This window comes from Sinohyriopsis cumingii, chromosome 6 (genome assembly GCF_028554795.1).
Source record: "Sinohyriopsis cumingii isolate HCF-2022 chromosome 6, ASM2855479v2, whole genome shotgun sequence".
Taxonomy (NCBI): domain Eukaryota; kingdom Metazoa; phylum Mollusca; class Bivalvia; order Unionida; family Unionidae; genus Sinohyriopsis; species Sinohyriopsis cumingii.
The window spans coordinates 70,155,002-70,172,528 of record NC_142966.1 but is presented as its reverse complement, the minus strand read 5'-3'; the positions used below and the strand labels follow the sequence as shown (position 1 = coordinate 70,172,528).

Sequence of the window (17,527 nt, the reverse complement as noted above, 5' to 3'; positions counted from 1 at the left end):
CTTCATTACAATTTCCAGCAATCTGATTGGGATGAACCAAAACCATTATAATAATTTAGCCACGCCCACTAACATGTCTTTTTCTGACATTTGGATAGAATTATGTGTAACATATTTGTAAGCTACACTGATATAATGTTAGCTTACATCAACAAGGGCTATACGATCATATCATGTCTCCTGTGTATAATAAACAATGCTGCATATAAAAATTTAAAAAAAAACAAACAACAAATTCAACTTTATAAGATTCATGGAGTGAGAGATAAAGAAAGAGTATGCCGTAGACCTTGACATTCCAAACGTTATTCCAGGTTACATTCATGCCTGTACATTTTAACAATGATAATCTAGTAAGGCCAAGATGCAGGACTGAACTGTTGTTTTTGCCTACGGATTAGACAAGCTTCTGCTTTTAGACCTATATGAATATTTCAATATCTTGAAACAACTGGGACCTAATGGGAAATTGATAGAATTTAACATTCTCTTCAGTTTTAATTCGAATTTAAATAAATATCTGTCTGTAGATTCTGACAGCTTGGATTTTACCATGCTCACCCATGAAACAGATGTCCTTTACTTAAAAGTTAAACAGACAAAATCAAGTGAAACTAAAGATAGTGATGGAAAATAAAAAGAGAGTTAGCATGTAGTTTGAAGAAATTTAATATGGATGGACCTTGCTATAGCAGAGAAGTTAAACATAAACTCATTGAATCAAACTGGTGAGTTGTGAACCAGATGTTTCCCAACAAAAGTAAGTCATGTCAAGTTAATTATGCATGAGCAGACGTGTTCTCTCTCTCTCTATGACACACACACACACATGCACAAACACACATTTCCATACAGTCAATCAAATATACACTGGTCTAAATAGTATGCGGCCACATCATCTTTTGCCATTTGACAAGGATATTCATAAAGTTTTTTTAAACAACAAATAGCAACTGCTTCGTTTTTGCTTTTTGTTTAAGAAAAGAGTCTTCAATGATTGTTTTCATAAAGTCCACCCATCCCTGCATAAGTATCAACAAGATATTTACTATCACATTTGATAAACCTCAACTGATTTAATTTTGAGATATCCATAAACAACTCTCTCTCCTTCTCTCTCTGTATCTCTGTCTCTCTCCCTCTTTCTGTGTCTCTGTCTCTGTCTCTCTCTGTATCTGTCTCTATCCCTCTCTGTCTCAGTGACTTAATAACCGAATGTAACTTTGTGCCATATTGTCAGGCAGTTAGTTACAGTTAGAATGGTCAATTTAACACACTTTTTAACAGATATTTCCTTGATTCGTTCTTATTAGATTTTAAAAAATTAATTATAATGATTGACCAGTTTATTTTTTTTACATTAAATGCTCTTTGCAGATCATAGTTTGCGCAGCATTTTTTCAGTTCAGACTTCAATGAACATAAAAAAAAATTGTCAATCCTTAAACAAAATGGTAATGCTTTCCAATTAATTGGTATTATTTTGTAAAATAATTTTAACATGGCTTTACAGAAAATAGTCATGAGATGTATGGATTATTCCCTCAACCATAACTATTACAAAGGTAATGTTAACATAATGATTTTGCAATTTCACATCCATTGGCTTGACTTTTGATCCACTGATCACAGATTAAACAGGAAGATGCTGAATTTTGATTGTATTGCAGCTATGAAGCTGATAAAATTTGGAAATGGGACACCTAAGAAAAGTAAACTTATTATTTGGAATCCAAAATGGCAATATCTGCTCCTGTGACCTTGACTTTTAACCTGAGCTCAAGAATCACCAGGGACAAGTGCCTCTGCTTAAGTCAAGACTGCCTATTAAGTTTAACAAAAACTGAATTCAAAAAAGTTGACTTATCAAGAAAAAACCTTTTGTTTCCAGTAACCTTGACCTTTTACCTCTGGACCTCAGAATCAATATGGAGTTGCCAATGCCTTGGTCTATGCTACCTATGAAACTTAAAGAAATTAGGTGACAGAGACATGGCTTCTCAAGCAGAAAGGAAAATCACATTTTCAGCTTGTCACCTTGACTGTGGACATAGCACTCACAAAATCAATAGGCTTCTTCCTCTAACCAGGTGTAAGGCAATATGAGGGACAGTCACTATATCCCCATCACTTTTGGTTGCGGGATACAAATATTTTTTAAATATTTCATAACATCTGATACTGACAAAGGTATAATGACTATGCAACTTAAGTTACTGACAAGGAAGTGGAAGACCATACAAAACAAGTTTTTGCAATCAATCAGCTATACTAAGGAGCTTCTGTGATACAATGTAATACACAATACCAACTTGCTGTATTGATTTTTAGTTCAAACATCATTCATTGGCTGCTCCGCTTCATAGGTGGGGTACCTGTAGGTAAGCCTGCCAAAGATGACCTGATCTGATAAACAATGTTAAGAGTGCAGTGTCAGGTCAGTAGACTTTAACCATATCTTCTTTAAAGGGAATTATCTTAGTTTACAGGCACAAGTATAGCCTCTTTTAAGTGCAAGTTTGAAACACTTCATGTGTATCACATAAATATTATCAAAATATTACCTTTCTCCTACTTCACACCAAATATATACAAATTTTTGAGCATTTAATTATAAATGTTGATTATAAGTTAATTGTGAACTGAATTAACTAATCTATCTCTCTCTCCCTATCTCTTTATATGAATACCATTCAAAAGTGAAAACCTTAAACATTGGACTATAATCTCAAAAGAATAGACAGGAAGTAATTGGATTATTATTTAAAAATATAAGTGCATTTACACATCATCTGTCAATCAAATTGGGTAATTTCACCAATTTAGGTCATCAGTAATTTCAGTAAGAGTAGTAAAAGTCTATGTCTCAAACACCATCTTCCTATGTATTCATCTCATACTTTTCCGTCTCAAATTATTATTCTTTAACTTCTTGATAATAGTTTCTTATATGTGAATACGATATTTTCCTTTTTAGGCAACATATTCAACCAGTACAACCACTAGTTATTATGGGGGAATCTCAATAAATCAACACGATGTACACTTTTTAGGCAACGTATTCAACCAGTACAACCACTAGTTATTATGGGGGAATCTCAATAAATCAACACGATGTACACTTTTTAGGCAACGTATTCAACCAGTACAACCACTAGTTATTATGGGGGAATCTCAATAAATCAACACGATGTACACTTTTTAGGCAATGTATTCAACCAGTACAACCACTAGTTATTATGGAGGAATCTCAATAAATCAACATGATGTACACTTTTTAGGCAACGTATTCAACCAGTACAACCACTAGTTATTATGGGGGAATCTCAATAAATCAACACGATGTACACTTTTTAGGCAACGTATTCAACCAGTACAACCACTAGTTATTATGGGGGAATCTCAATAAATCAACACGATGTACACTTTTTAGGCAACGTATTCAACCAGTACAACCACTAGTTATTATGGGGGAATCTCAATAAATTAACACGATGTACACTTTTTAGGCAACGTATTCAACTAGTACAACCACTAGTTATTATGGGGGAATCTCAATAAATCAACACGATGTACACTTTTTAGGCAACGTATTCAACCAGTACAACCACTAGTTATTATGGGGGAATCTCAATAAATCAACACAATGTACACTTTTTAGGCAACGTATTCAACCAGTACAACCACTAGTTATTATGGGGGAATCTCAATAAATCAACACGATGTACACTTTTTAGGCAACGTATTCAACCAGTACAACCACTAGTTATTATGGGGGAATCTCAATAAATCAACACGATGTACACTTTTTAGGCAATGTATTCAACCAGTACAACCACTAGTTATTATGGGGGAATCTCAATAAATCAACACGATGTACACTTTTTAGGCAACGTATTCAACCAGTACAACCACTAGTTATTATGGGGGGGAATCTCAATAAATCAACACGATGTACACTTTTTAGGCAACATATTCAACCAGTACAACCACTAGTTATTATGGGGGAATCTCAATAAATCAACACGATGTACACTTTTTAGGCAACGTATTCAACCAGTACAACCACTAGTTATTATGGGGGAATCTCAATAAATCAACACGATGTACACTTTTTAGGCAACGTATTCAACCAGTACAACCACTAGTTATTATGGGGGAATCTCAATAAATCAACACAATGTACACTTTTTAGGCAACGTATTCAACCAGTACAACCACTAGTTATTATGGGGGAATCTCAATAAATCAACACGATGTACACTTTTTAGGCAACGTATTCAACCAGTACAACCACTAGTTATTAAGGGGGAATCTCAATAAATCAACACGATGTACACATTTTAGGCAATGTATTCAACCAGTACAACCACTAGTTATTATGGGGGAATCTCAATAAATCAACACGATGTACACTTTTTAGGCAATGTATTCAACCAGTACAACCACTAGTTATTATGGGGGAATCTCAATAAATCAACACGATGTACACTTTTTAGGCAATGTATTCAACCAGTACAACCACTAGTTATTATGGGGGAATCTCAATAAATCAACACGATGTACACTTTTTAGGCAACGTATTCAACCAGTACAACCACTAGTTATTATGGGGGGGAATCTCAATAAATCAACACGATGTACACTTTTTAGGCAACATATTCAACCAGTACAACCACTAGTTATTATGGGGGAATCTCAATAAATCAACACGATGTACACTTTTTAGGCAACGTATTCAACCAGTACAACCACTAGTTATTATGGGGGAATCTCAATAAATCAACACGATGTACACTTTTTAGGCAACGTATTCAACCAGTACAACCACTAGTTATTATGAGGGAATCTCAATAAATCAACACAATGTACACTTTTTAGGCAACGTATTCAACCAGTACAACCACTAGTTATTATGGGGGAATCTCAATAAATCAACACGATGTACACTTTTTAGGCAATGTATTCAACCAGTACAACCACTAGTTATTAAGGGGGAATCTCAATAAATCAACACGATGTACACATTTTAGGCAATGTATTCAACCAGTACAACCACTAGTTATTATGGGGGAATCTCAATAAATCAACACAATGTACACTTTTTAGGCAATGTATTCAACCAGTACAACCACTAGTTATTATGGGGGAATCTCAATAAATCAACACGATGTACACTTTTTAGGCAATGTATTCAACCAGTACAACCACTAGTTATTATGGGGGAATCTCAATAAATCAACACGATGTACACTTTTTAGGCAACGTATTCAACCAGTACAACCACTAGTTATTATGGGGGGGAATCTCAATAAATCAACACGATGTACACTTTTTAGGCAACGTATTCAACCAGTACAACCACTAGTTATTATGGGGGAATCTCAATAAATCAACACGATGTACACTTTTTAGGCAATGTATTCAACCAGTACAACCACTAGTTATTATGGGGGAATCTCAATAAATCAACACGATGTACACTTTTTAGGCAATGTATTCAACCAGTACAACCACTAGTTATTATGGGGGAATCTCAATAAATCAACACGATGTACACTTTTTAGGCAACGTATTCAACCAGTACAACCACTAGTTATTATGGGGGAATCTCAATAAATCAACACGATGTACACTTTTTAGGCAATGTATTCAACCAGTACAACCACTAGTTATTATGGGGGAATCTCAATAAATCAACACGATGTACACTTTTTAGGCAACGTATTCAACCAGTACAACCACTAGTTATTATGGGGGGGAATCTCAATAAATCAACACGATGTACACTTTATAGGCAACGTATTCAACCATTACAACCACTAGTTATTATGGAGGGAATCTCAATAAATCAACACGATGTACACTTTTCTCAATTACAAAAGATAAAAAACAATACTGCTATAAAATAAGAATTTTTTTAAAAAAAGGCATTAATGGGGTTGTAGATTGTATTTTTGTTTGAATTAAACACCTAAAATGAAAAAGTGGTTCGAAAGAAACAGTCACTTGTGGTTCAATGCTAACTGGAAATGGTAAAATATCTGCCTCTGACTGTCAGTGACATAACAATCAACTAAATCTATTGGAATTTAAAAAATATAGCCACTGCACACAAACTATTGCAGCTTTAAGTCCAAATTTAGGTTTACAGGTAAGATCAACCAAAGGTAGGTCAAAGACTCTCAATTATATTTTCTTGGAATCAGTTACAAATAATTCCTGATAAAAGTCAGTAATGCAACTGCCTGCACCATATTTTATTTCCCACTCTACCAGCATTTAATGATAAAATCTAGTGCTAAATAGCATATTAACAAAGCAGAACAATTATCTCTTTTACAACACCACTATGGTCTTAAACTAGAAACAGAAAAGAATTTAGTTCAACAATTTAGTAAAATTCAACAAATAATTTATTTCTCTAGAATATAAAGTGAAAATTTAAAAGAAATTTACTCTATTGTGAATTAAATCCCAAAGGTCCTAAAAGTTATATCACAAGCCCAAAAGTACAAAGTGTTCCAAATGAATTCCAGTGATGTTTCAAATGAATTCCAAACTTGAATGTGCTGATATTCCAATAGTCTGGAGAGTGGCAATTTGCAAACAGTCTTGATGTATCACAATGATATAATCTATAATGTCTTTAAATGAATTCACAATAGTCCCAAAAGAGTGATTTAGCATGAAAGTATCAATGAGCAATTTGTAATTTCAATGAATAATTTAAATAAACAAACCCTCTCAAATTATAATTAAAACATAATTAAAAGACTGATTCCACTACAGATGTTAAGATTGGAATAAATAATTCTGATATAAACAACCTTAATATACAAACCAAAGACACGATAAAAGGACCAGGACGAAGATAAAATATTCACTTCTAGAACATTCTAAGTTGTAAACAAGGTCATGTCTTTTACTTAAATTTAAAAAAAAAAACAGAATGCCAAATATCAGGTAGTCCAAGAATTTCCAAGGAGAAAACCAATGTGTTAAACTCAGATCCAAACAAACATGTTTTTTTATATTAAAAAAATGAAATTAATCAGGTAGACTCAAACTCCAACCCTCAATTATGGAAAAAGGGCAATCACGCAATACAAATTATATTCAGGAGGAGTAGCGATAACAAAATTATCAACATGGCTGTACTGGTGGACATAATGGATGTCTGAGTGGAATCATTTTATTTAGAACCAACTAGACATCATAAGATTTCTTCCAGTAAAAATGTCCATGTCAATATGACTTTCTGTTCAAGAAGAGTAGGGATAACATGATTTTCAGGATGGCTGCTGTGGTGGTCATAACAGATATCAGCTTGGCACCATTTTTATTTAGGATCAACTGGATGATATAAAAGTTGTGTAGTCAAAATCCCATGTTGGAGTGAGCATTCATTCAAGAGGCGCAGCAACAACATTTTCTAGATGGCTGATGTGGTGGCCATATTGGATGTCTGAGTGCAATCGATTTCATTTTAGACATCATAAGAAGTTTTATCCAATATTGAAATGACTTTTCATTTGGGTGAAAAACAATAACAAGATTTTCAATATATAACAAGATTTTCAATATATAACAAGATTTTCAATATGGCTGCTGTGGTGGCCATATTGAAAGATCAGCACCATTTTCATTTAAAACCAAGTAGACAACATAAGACATCTTTCCGTGAAACCACCATGTTGATATCATAATCCATTCAGGAGTAGTGATAACAAGATTTTCAAGATATTTGATCAAAACCACTTTTATTTAGGACCAACTCGACAGCAAAAGGAGTCATCTGGTGAAAACCATATGTCAATATGACCTTCCTTTCTTGATACTAGGTAACAATAATAAGACTTTCAAGATGGCTACCTCAGCATCATTTTCATAACAGAACAACCAGACATCAAAAGGAAATCTTTTAGTAACAGGCCTATGCTGACATGACCATCCATTCAGGAAGAGTAGCGACAACAATATTTGTTTACATGGCTGACTAGTCAGCCATCCTGGATGCCTGAGCAGCAATATTTTCCTTCAGGAATAACTAAATCTTGGGATGAATCTGTGTGTAAATTTTATAGCAATCCTCCAAGTAGTATAGGAGGAGTACTGATAACAAACTTGTGCAAATGGACAGATGGACACAGGACAACATATGATGAATGACAGACAAGAGGCCATCCAACAAGCTCTCCTGGTCATTGACCAGTAGAGCTAAAAACTTTATAGTTGTGTTCAGATCTAATTGTAGAAGAATTATTTAGATCATTAATTGGAAGTGCTAAGTGCTCATTGACATTTAGGTAAGTGCATTAATTTGGAATTACTGAGAATTCATTAAAAGATATTTGGGATTTCATCAAAGCGGTACATCAGGATATTCAATACTATTGGCATATTAGAACTTTCAAGACTACTGGAATTCATTCAGAACATTCTATACTTTTAGACTTGTGCTAGGACATTTAGGATTATTTGGGATTTAATACACAATACTGTACATGTCTCTCAAATTTCACTTTGTAACCTAGAGAAATCAATTTTTTTGTTGATTTTACTAAACTTGTAAATTTCGCTTCTTTCTGTTAATATATAGTTTATAACCATGAGTCATGACAGTATATAAGACAACACTAAACTTCAATTGATGAGAAATTGCCATCTTCCTTAAATACAGCTCCATGATCTTTGCAGCTTCAATTCATAATTATGATCTTCATAAAAGTGATACATGGTGGGAATGCTTAATGAAAAAGTGAGAAGAACATATGATTTTCAACATAAACTTTTGTACATTCTAAATAATTTTCCTGAATTTCTTTATTTGGACATAAAGCAACATGGTATCATTTCCCAAACTTTCCTTTGCAATAGTTAAAATCCAAGGTATTGTTTTACATATATGTACTGTGTAATAATTAATATCTACAGCATCATTTCTAATACTTTCCTATGTAATAATTAATATTAAAAAATAACAATGCCATACTGTCCCAAGTTGTTGTTGTTGTTGTTGTAGGGTTTAATGTCATTTTTCAGCACATGATAGGCTATACATAGCGGCCAATATTAATGGTGGAGGAAGAACCCGGGGAAAACCCCGGAAAGAACCACCGACCCACAAGAAGCTACTGGCAAGCTTTCTCACATACCCACATAGGCTAAATCCGAGACTCAAACCCACGCAGACAGAGGAGAGATGGCAGTGATCCGTAACGGAGAGCACTTTAGACCACTCGGCTACTCAGGGCCCCACTGTCCCAAGTAATATTAATATCCAACATATCATTTCCAATATTTCCTATGTTACATTAATATCCAATATATCATTTCCAATATTTCCTATGGTACATTAATATCCAAGGTATAATTTCCCATACATCACATGTAATAATTAACATCTACATTATAATTTTCAATACTTTTCCATGTAATAATTAATATCCAAGGTATTTCCCATATTTTCCTATATAATAATTAATATACATCAGAGTACATTCTCTCCACAGACCTGAGCAGTAAAATGCAAAACAACACAAATTTCTTTGTGTTATTAAACTGTTTTGATTCTGAATAATGCAGTGCTCAAAAAATTAAAGTCTGATGCATGAAGCCCCTCTAATTTCAGATCCGGCCTGTCCTGTATTCTAAGTTTGGTGCTCATTAATAAATAAAATAATCAAATTTGCCAGAGAAAACTTTGATCATGTTGATGAAATGTTGAAATATTTTCAAGATATTGACATACCTGCCATAACACAGTGCAATTTGATTACAATCAGATCACCTCTGTTCTACGTGAAGTGGAGATATGATTTTAATTAAATTGTAACAAGGCATGTCAAGCTAAAGACATGATTTTGTATTCCCAAACCCCCTGACATAGTCGTGTTTTGAGAAAACACAATTTTCAGTAATCTTTGAAAATAGAAGAAGAAATAAAAACCACTGCTTTCAGTATATGTAGCATGTATAAATGATAAAAACAGTGATGATTGGAGCTGATGTAAAACTATCCTTCTGGGCAGTTTAAATAGCAGCAATCAAAAGGCAAAGAGGACAGGTACAAACCATCATTTCCCATATAACTTAACTGGCTGTCAAAAATAGCTAGTGAGATGTGTTCGAAGACTGCAGTGGGTGAGTCCATTCCATTGTGCAAATTTGCATAGGTACAATCAGGACATGGAACAACCCAATCTAGGTAAATCAAAGAGATACTAGATGTGTGTAGGAGAAAAAGTTATTACATATAATTTCTATGAATAAGAATGTTTAAACCATATGTGTAATAGATTTTGACTTGTGAACAGCGGCAATGTTTCTTTGAAATCAGATTTTACTGCATCTATAAAATGCAAAGCATGATTATTTAAATTATCATAATAGTGTTGAAGCGTGATTCATTTCTGAAGCCAATGCAGGAAGCAATTAGCTATCACAAACGCCCAACGAAATAAGTTTCAGAAATCCTGGTCGACGGAGTTTCACTTTGTGAAGCATTCCAGCAAAACAATAAGGGGGGGAGGCAATTAATTCTTTGCACATACTACAAACCTACCGACACATGTCAACTTGATTCTGACCTGGATTCACTCAGAGATTCCAGTAGAGATGTTTGAACACCAGGACCATCCATTCTCTGGTGAGTGCAATGATGAACACTAATGGCACTTGCATTACCTTCAAACCCACTACTGAACCCTACTGAATTTATATTTTGAATTGAAGCAAATGCAATACTGTGTAACAAATAATTTTTGAAAAAAAGGGGAAAGTTTTGGGAATATGGAAACTGTAGTCCAGGCTTGTGGAATTTCAGTCAGGGCTTGTTTTTTTTTTTAAAAGTTACCAGCCCTGGGCCTGTGTCTAAAAAAAATATTTGAGCACTGAATAATGCAAAAGTATGTTTTGCATAAGTAAATACATTGTGTCCTCACAAGTAATTATGCCTAAGCTGGCTATTCTGACTCGAAAAAGCAACTGGGCACACAAAAGGCTGGTATGCACAGTAAACTTTAGAATGTCAACTATAGGAACATCTTGATAATTTACACACCTCATCAGGTCAAAAACTGCATACTGATTTCTTTTTATTCCAGATTAATTTCTAATTACACCTTACCTCACATGCTGGAGTACATTTCTGTAACAGCTGTAAAGAGCCCCTTCTGCGGCAGTGACATATTTGATATTGTACCGAGGTCCAACTGTGTGAATCACGTATCTTGCGAGCAGACCATACCCCTCTGTCAACTTCGCCTCTCCAGTTTTGCAAACTGCACAAAAAGAAAATATTTGGTAACCAAACTGCATTATAAATCAGCAAATCCGAAAAGTTTTTAAAACTAGAAAGTTAGTTTGTAAGTATAATTTTGGGTTTTATATTGGAAAAGTAAACTGCATGGAAAAAAGCAAATCTTACAATGTTTTTACAACAATAAAGTTAACATGTCCACAGGACACTCATGTCCTTGCCAATAGGATACAATTATAGGAAGCATAGTTCCAGATGCAATGGCAAATTAGGGGACATACCTCACTCAACCTTTGATGAAAAAGATGAAAAGTGAATTTAACATTATTGATATTAAAGCCACATTCCAAAATTTGCAACTGCTCCAGTAGCCTACTTGTTAGAGTGTCTGCCTTGGATATAGGAGGTCACAGGTTCAAACCTAAGCCGAGTCATACCATAAGACATACAAATGGTACTAGCAGCTACCATCGCATGGCACTCAGCATTAAGAGGTTAGTATTAGGACTGGTTGGCCTGGTGTCAGGATAATGCGACTGGATCGGACACTGTGCTGCACTGTCTGCTGCATGATGCCCCATTGCTAGACATAACTATCAACTGCCACACTGCAGACATAATAGTGATATTAAAGCGATGTTAAAAACCCAAAATACATACACACACACACACAAAATTTAGTTTCACTCCATAAGGACCTTCAAAATTAAAAATGTTACCGTGTCCAAATCACATTTGTGATACAGGAGAAAACTAATGTCATAACTCATACAAATCTTTAAAAAAAATGGGTGAAAATCAACCTTTATCTTGAAAAATAAACCTAGATCTACAGTTTCTATATATTAAGCACCATACTAATTTTGGTTTCAGTCCATGAAGTCCTTCAAAAATCACAAACAAGAAACTAAATATGGTAAATGTATGGAACAATGGTAGTGGTACATCAATAAACAAGTAATACATGTAATAACAATGGAAACACTATTATATTGAAAGAAAATTAAACATATAAGGATAAAAAGAGTAAGATTATGACTTTCCCAAAATTTCAAAGTAAGTTTCTAAACTAAATAAAATTACTTTCTGTACTTCTGAACCCTAATGATACTGGAAATTTGGGAGCAAGACATTATGACATGCTTTTGTGGCATGGCAAAATATCATTGTGGATAGAAAAAAATTGTGAAATGACGCTATTGTTCCTTTAGTAATTCTTCTTGAATTGAAAATATGTACATACATAAATCTATCAACCTAGACTGATTCATAATTCTGACATTCCTGATTTATCACACACAGTTATATAACAGTATCCTTACACTGCACAATTCCTTCCAATAAATCCATCCATTCATGACAATGTATTAAAGCAACAGTCAAATATACAAACCAGATCACATTTATACAAACTTCTAATATTTTTCCTGATGTCTTCCTCCAGCTTGGGTCCAGCTTTTCTAAAAAGGATCTTGGTTGCATGATATTTATCAGTCATTCGCTCATTTGAAGAGTGGACAATGGCATCAGTATTCAGGACAGTGATGTCTCCATGCCTGACAAATACAAAAATAAATAAAACATAGTGTAGGCAATAAATGCATCAAACTACAAATCTTGTAAACCCACATCCTGCTTTCACTATACTGCTATTCAAGCCATAAAAGTGGACTGTGATATCGGCAAGTTCACCTTATATTGGGTTCCATTATAATGAGAAATAAAACCTGCATAATGCGATCCTTAACCATATGTATTATATGGGACCAGGGCCTGAAAATTTCACTTCTGACTCACTGATCCAAGACCAGAATGGACGCTACACTGCCCAGGTCCACATAAGCCAAGGACCGGACCAGCAGCTAAGTCTGACATGCAAATATTTACTACATTTCATGAATGACTGGGAAAATAACACAATAACTTCAATATTAATTCATGATAAGGCTGTCTCACTTAAGATGGCATATGTTACAGCTCCCATGGACAGTGTTATAGTCAGGAAGAATTGTACCTTTGTGTTATTAAATTGCAAAATGATGAAGTATTATTTTGTGAAGCAAATATAATGGTAAAATAAGAATTCATTTTCAGTCAAGCTTAATCTAATACTTAGCTTTTGACACTGCATGACTGAAAACAAATTGCACTTTGAAGTCACTGCTAGAAAACTGATCATAAAACAGCTTGAGAAAAGATGGAAATTTTGCTTGGCAATTTTCCATTAGAAACCCAGAGCTTTGTATTGAATATGAAAGAAATATTCTGAATTTTTATACAGAGTTTAATTAACACTATCATTCCCTCTCCTGAAATTTTTCTGTGATCTATGGTAACTGTACTTCTGTCAGAGGTATTCATTTTAACAGAACTGAACCTTAGGAGTAGAGACAGTCATCATCTTCCCAAAACCAGAGCTATCATTACATGTGTATATTCATTTATAAGTCAAGTCAAACTGCAAACAAAAAAGATCAAGAGCTGCTGTATCTTAGTGCGCCTGTAGATCAGGGTCTATATTATTTGTTGCACTGATTACTCCTAACAAACTGCAGGCCCAGATCTGGGTCTGTGCAGTTTGCAGTTGGGCTTATCTTATAAGCGAATACATAAGGTACATGATTGCACTGCCACGTCAGTTCTTATGGAAATTATAAAAATATCAAAATATTTTTTTCAGAATAAACATGACACTTGAAAAATTTACAAAGAAAGGTCCATATAGTAATAGAAAAGAACCATGATGGTTGACGTCCACAGTATATGACAAGTCCTAAGAAAACAGGGATATCAAAGAAAGAAATGCTACCAAGTGAAGTGGGTAACCAAGTTGGCCAAAAAATGTAAACTTCATCTTCGCCAAAGCACACACACACACGCACACACACACATATATATTACATTTATTGCTTTGCTCCCACTTCTCCCTGTTAGTTCTTTCTTCTCACTATTGAGTCTGTTCAAAAGAAGAAATCACTTCTCCCTAAAATTCAAAACTAGGCTGACCCCTGGTTGATCATTTTTTTCTTTTCATAGGAACAAGAATAACATTTCAATTTTATACAGATATATTTACTGTTGTCTTCATACATCACTGTTAGATCTATTTTATGTTGTGAACCAATTACCATACTGAAATATACTTGGACACTGACACAAGTAAAATTTTTCATCTAACAATGTTACAAAATATAACAATAAATGTAGATTTCAGAATAGATGTTGACATGATCACATCTTAATAAATGCTACCTACCTGACGATGTCTCCCCACATGATAAAATCTATTTACTTACCAAATTATAGATCTATTTTATGTTTATATCAGTGATATTGTGAACACTGACACAAGTAAAAAAAAATGATCTAACAATGTTACAAAATATGACAATAAATGTAGATTTCAGATAATAATATTAATAATAATAATAATAATAATCATAATAATAATAATAAAAATAATGAGGACTTTGTATAGTGCCGAATGTTTAGAAGCTCTAAACGCTTTACAACATTAGACAAAACCTATAATATAAGAAGCATATATAATGATATGATTACAAAAAACAAACAGGGGCCCAGAGTGGCCGAGTGGTCTAAAGTGCTCTCCATCATGGATCACTGCCATTTCACCGCTGTCTGCGTAGGTTCGAGTCTCGGGCTCGGCCAATGTGGATATGTGAGAAAGCTTGCCGGTAGCTTCTCGTGGGTCAGTGGTTCTTTCTGGGGCTTTCCCAGGTTCTTCCTCCACTATTAATACTGGCCGCCATGTATAACCTCTCTTGTGCTGAAAAATGGCGTTAAACCCTAAAACAACAACAACAAAAAACAAACACCATGAAATTAGAAAACATAAAATACATACTGAAAATATTTAAGGTAGGAAACATTAGGTCTTTAAGTTTGGGCTTGCAGTCGAAATAAGTGAGATTTAAGAGCACTCTTGAATGGGATCATTGTCTTTGTGTCTACGTTCAGTGGGCAATTCATTCCACATTGCTGGGCCCTGGTATAAAGGTCGGATAGGTATGTTGGACTGGAGTCCGTCAGTGAAACATAGCACAGAGAACAAATTTTGTGTTTGATTCTGGATCAAATGGATAGACAGTGTAGGGTACAGAGCAGCGGGGAGGTGTGCTCTAATCGTAGTACTCTAAGTATGATCTGAGCAGCTGTGTTTTGAACTTTTTGTAGTTTCTGGAGTAGATATTGCGATGAACCAGACATAATTGAGTTACAATAGTCCAGTCTTGAAAGTACTAATGAACACACAAGTGTTTTAATGGCATCAACTGAAAGATATTTACAAATGGAGCTGATGTGTCTCAGCTCAAGATATGCAGCCTTGCATATGTTCATGACATGTTGGTGCAATGTGAGAGTACTGTCCAGAGTAACATCTAGGCTTTGTACTGATTGTGTGAATTTAATGTTGGTGGTGCTGATATTTATTATTCTAGGTAAAGGATGTGAATGAGAAAGTCTTTGTGTTGTGATCAGAATAGCCTCAGTTTTATCATCATTCATCTTCAGCTTGTTATGTGTCACCCATGATTTCACATCAGAAATGCACCTCTCTACACCTTGGATGGTAGCATCAACTTCAGTTGGGCGGCTAGATTTGTATATTTGGGTGTCATCAGTGTACAATTGGTGAGACACTGGATGATGATCTATGACACTTGAGAGTGGCTGAGTGTATAGAATGAAGAGAACAGGTCCAAGAACTTACCCCTGTGGAACACCACAACATAGATCAACTGGGTTTGAGTGTATTCCATTTGCAGACACAATTTGTGTCCTGTTGACCAAGTAGGACTTGAACCACAGTAAGGCTGTATCATGAATGCCAAATACATGCTGGAGATGGTAAAGTAATATATCATGGTCTATTGTGTCAAATGCTGCATAAAAATCAAGGAGGGTGAGGACCGTAATCTTTCCGCTATCCAAAGCAGAGAGAATGTCATTAACTACTCTTAGAAGACTAGTTTCAGTACTGTAGCAAGGGTGATATGCAGATTGTACATTGCTAAAAAGAATTCAGATAAGATACAAGCTGGGATAGAACAACCTTTTCTAAGATTTTTTGATATGAACGGGAGATTAGAAACTGGGCAGTAGTTCTTTAAATTGTTATGGTCTAGTGTTGGTTTCTTCAGCAGAGGCTTTACAGTGGCAGTTTTGAAAAATGATGGGAATTCCCCAGATGAGAGAGGTATTAATAACATCAGTTAGTGAAGGCAATACTGGATCTAAGCACTCAAGCAGCAGTGGTGTTGGGACTGGATCAAGTTCACATGACTTTGGTGCACTCTTCATCAAGATTGTATGTACAAAATCCATGAAGACAGGTTCAAATGCTGCTAATGGTTGCCGCTGAAATTCTGTATCCCAACTGTGTGGTGATGATGAGTCAATTGAAATTGTGGTGTCAAGCTTATCTCTAATGGTTTGTACTTTGTCACGGAAGAAATCTGCAAACATGTCCTGAAGGTCGACTAGGGAGAAGGTAGTTGGAAGTGGTGTACATTTATTCCTTGACATTAGCTTGTTAGTAATCTCGAGGAGCTCTTTGCAGATGGAACTTTCCAAGATCTTAGTACTGTAGTGGGCTGATTTTGCTGCATGGACTATATTTGTGACATTCTTCTTAGCGGCTTCATAGATTTGCTTATGAATAGTGAGTCTGGTGGAAAGTCAAAGCCTCTCAGCTTTATGGCGGTCTCTTTTAGCAGTGCGAAGCTGGTCCCTAACACTGCTATACCATGGAGAACACTTCTGAATTGATACTCTGCACTTGGTAGCTGGGGCATGCTTGTCAAGCAATGAACGCAAGCAGTTATCGAGTTGTTCTGCTGTAGGAGGTAAGCAGGTTGTTAGGTTTGCTTGGATGTCATGCTTTAGCTTGATTCTATTTATCATACGGAGGTTTTTCTAGAAGCAGATAAAGGTGGAGTGTTAGGGACTGATACATCAAGAAGGCATATAATGCAGAGGTGATCTGATGCAAGTTTGTGGGATACCTGGGATGACCGTAGAATGTTATCATCATGTCTATGAAGAATCCAGTCTAAAATGTGACCATGTTTATGGGTGGGTTGGTTAACTGACTTTTGAGGTTGAAAACATTAATGGAATCTAGGAGTTTTTATGTGGTTGGGATTCCGGGACTTTCAAAGTGAAAGTTGAAACTCCAAGAATAATCAGGTTGCCACCTATCGAATTTCCATACTCCAAGAGATTCAGAAACTGCTCCAAAAA

General features: G+C 35.0%; 1 protein-coding gene across 2 annotated transcripts in view; it reads right to left on the bottom strand.

Annotated features, from left to right (window-relative positions):
- The window catches only part of LOC149797161 (protein GDAP2 homolog), an 87,231-nt gene that overhangs the window by 44,788 nt on the left and 24,916 nt on the right, over nt 1-17,527 (bottom strand). For both annotated transcript variants that reach the window (XM_089961835.1, XM_089961836.1), the window contains 2 exons: nt 12,677-12,819; nt 11,132-11,285 (listed from right to left, as the gene is read on the bottom strand). In XM_089961835.1, coding sequence (XP_089817961.1) covers nt 11,132-11,285; nt 12,677-12,819 — 297 coding nt within the window. The remainder of the gene's footprint in view (nt 1-11,131; nt 11,286-12,676; nt 12,820-17,527) is intronic.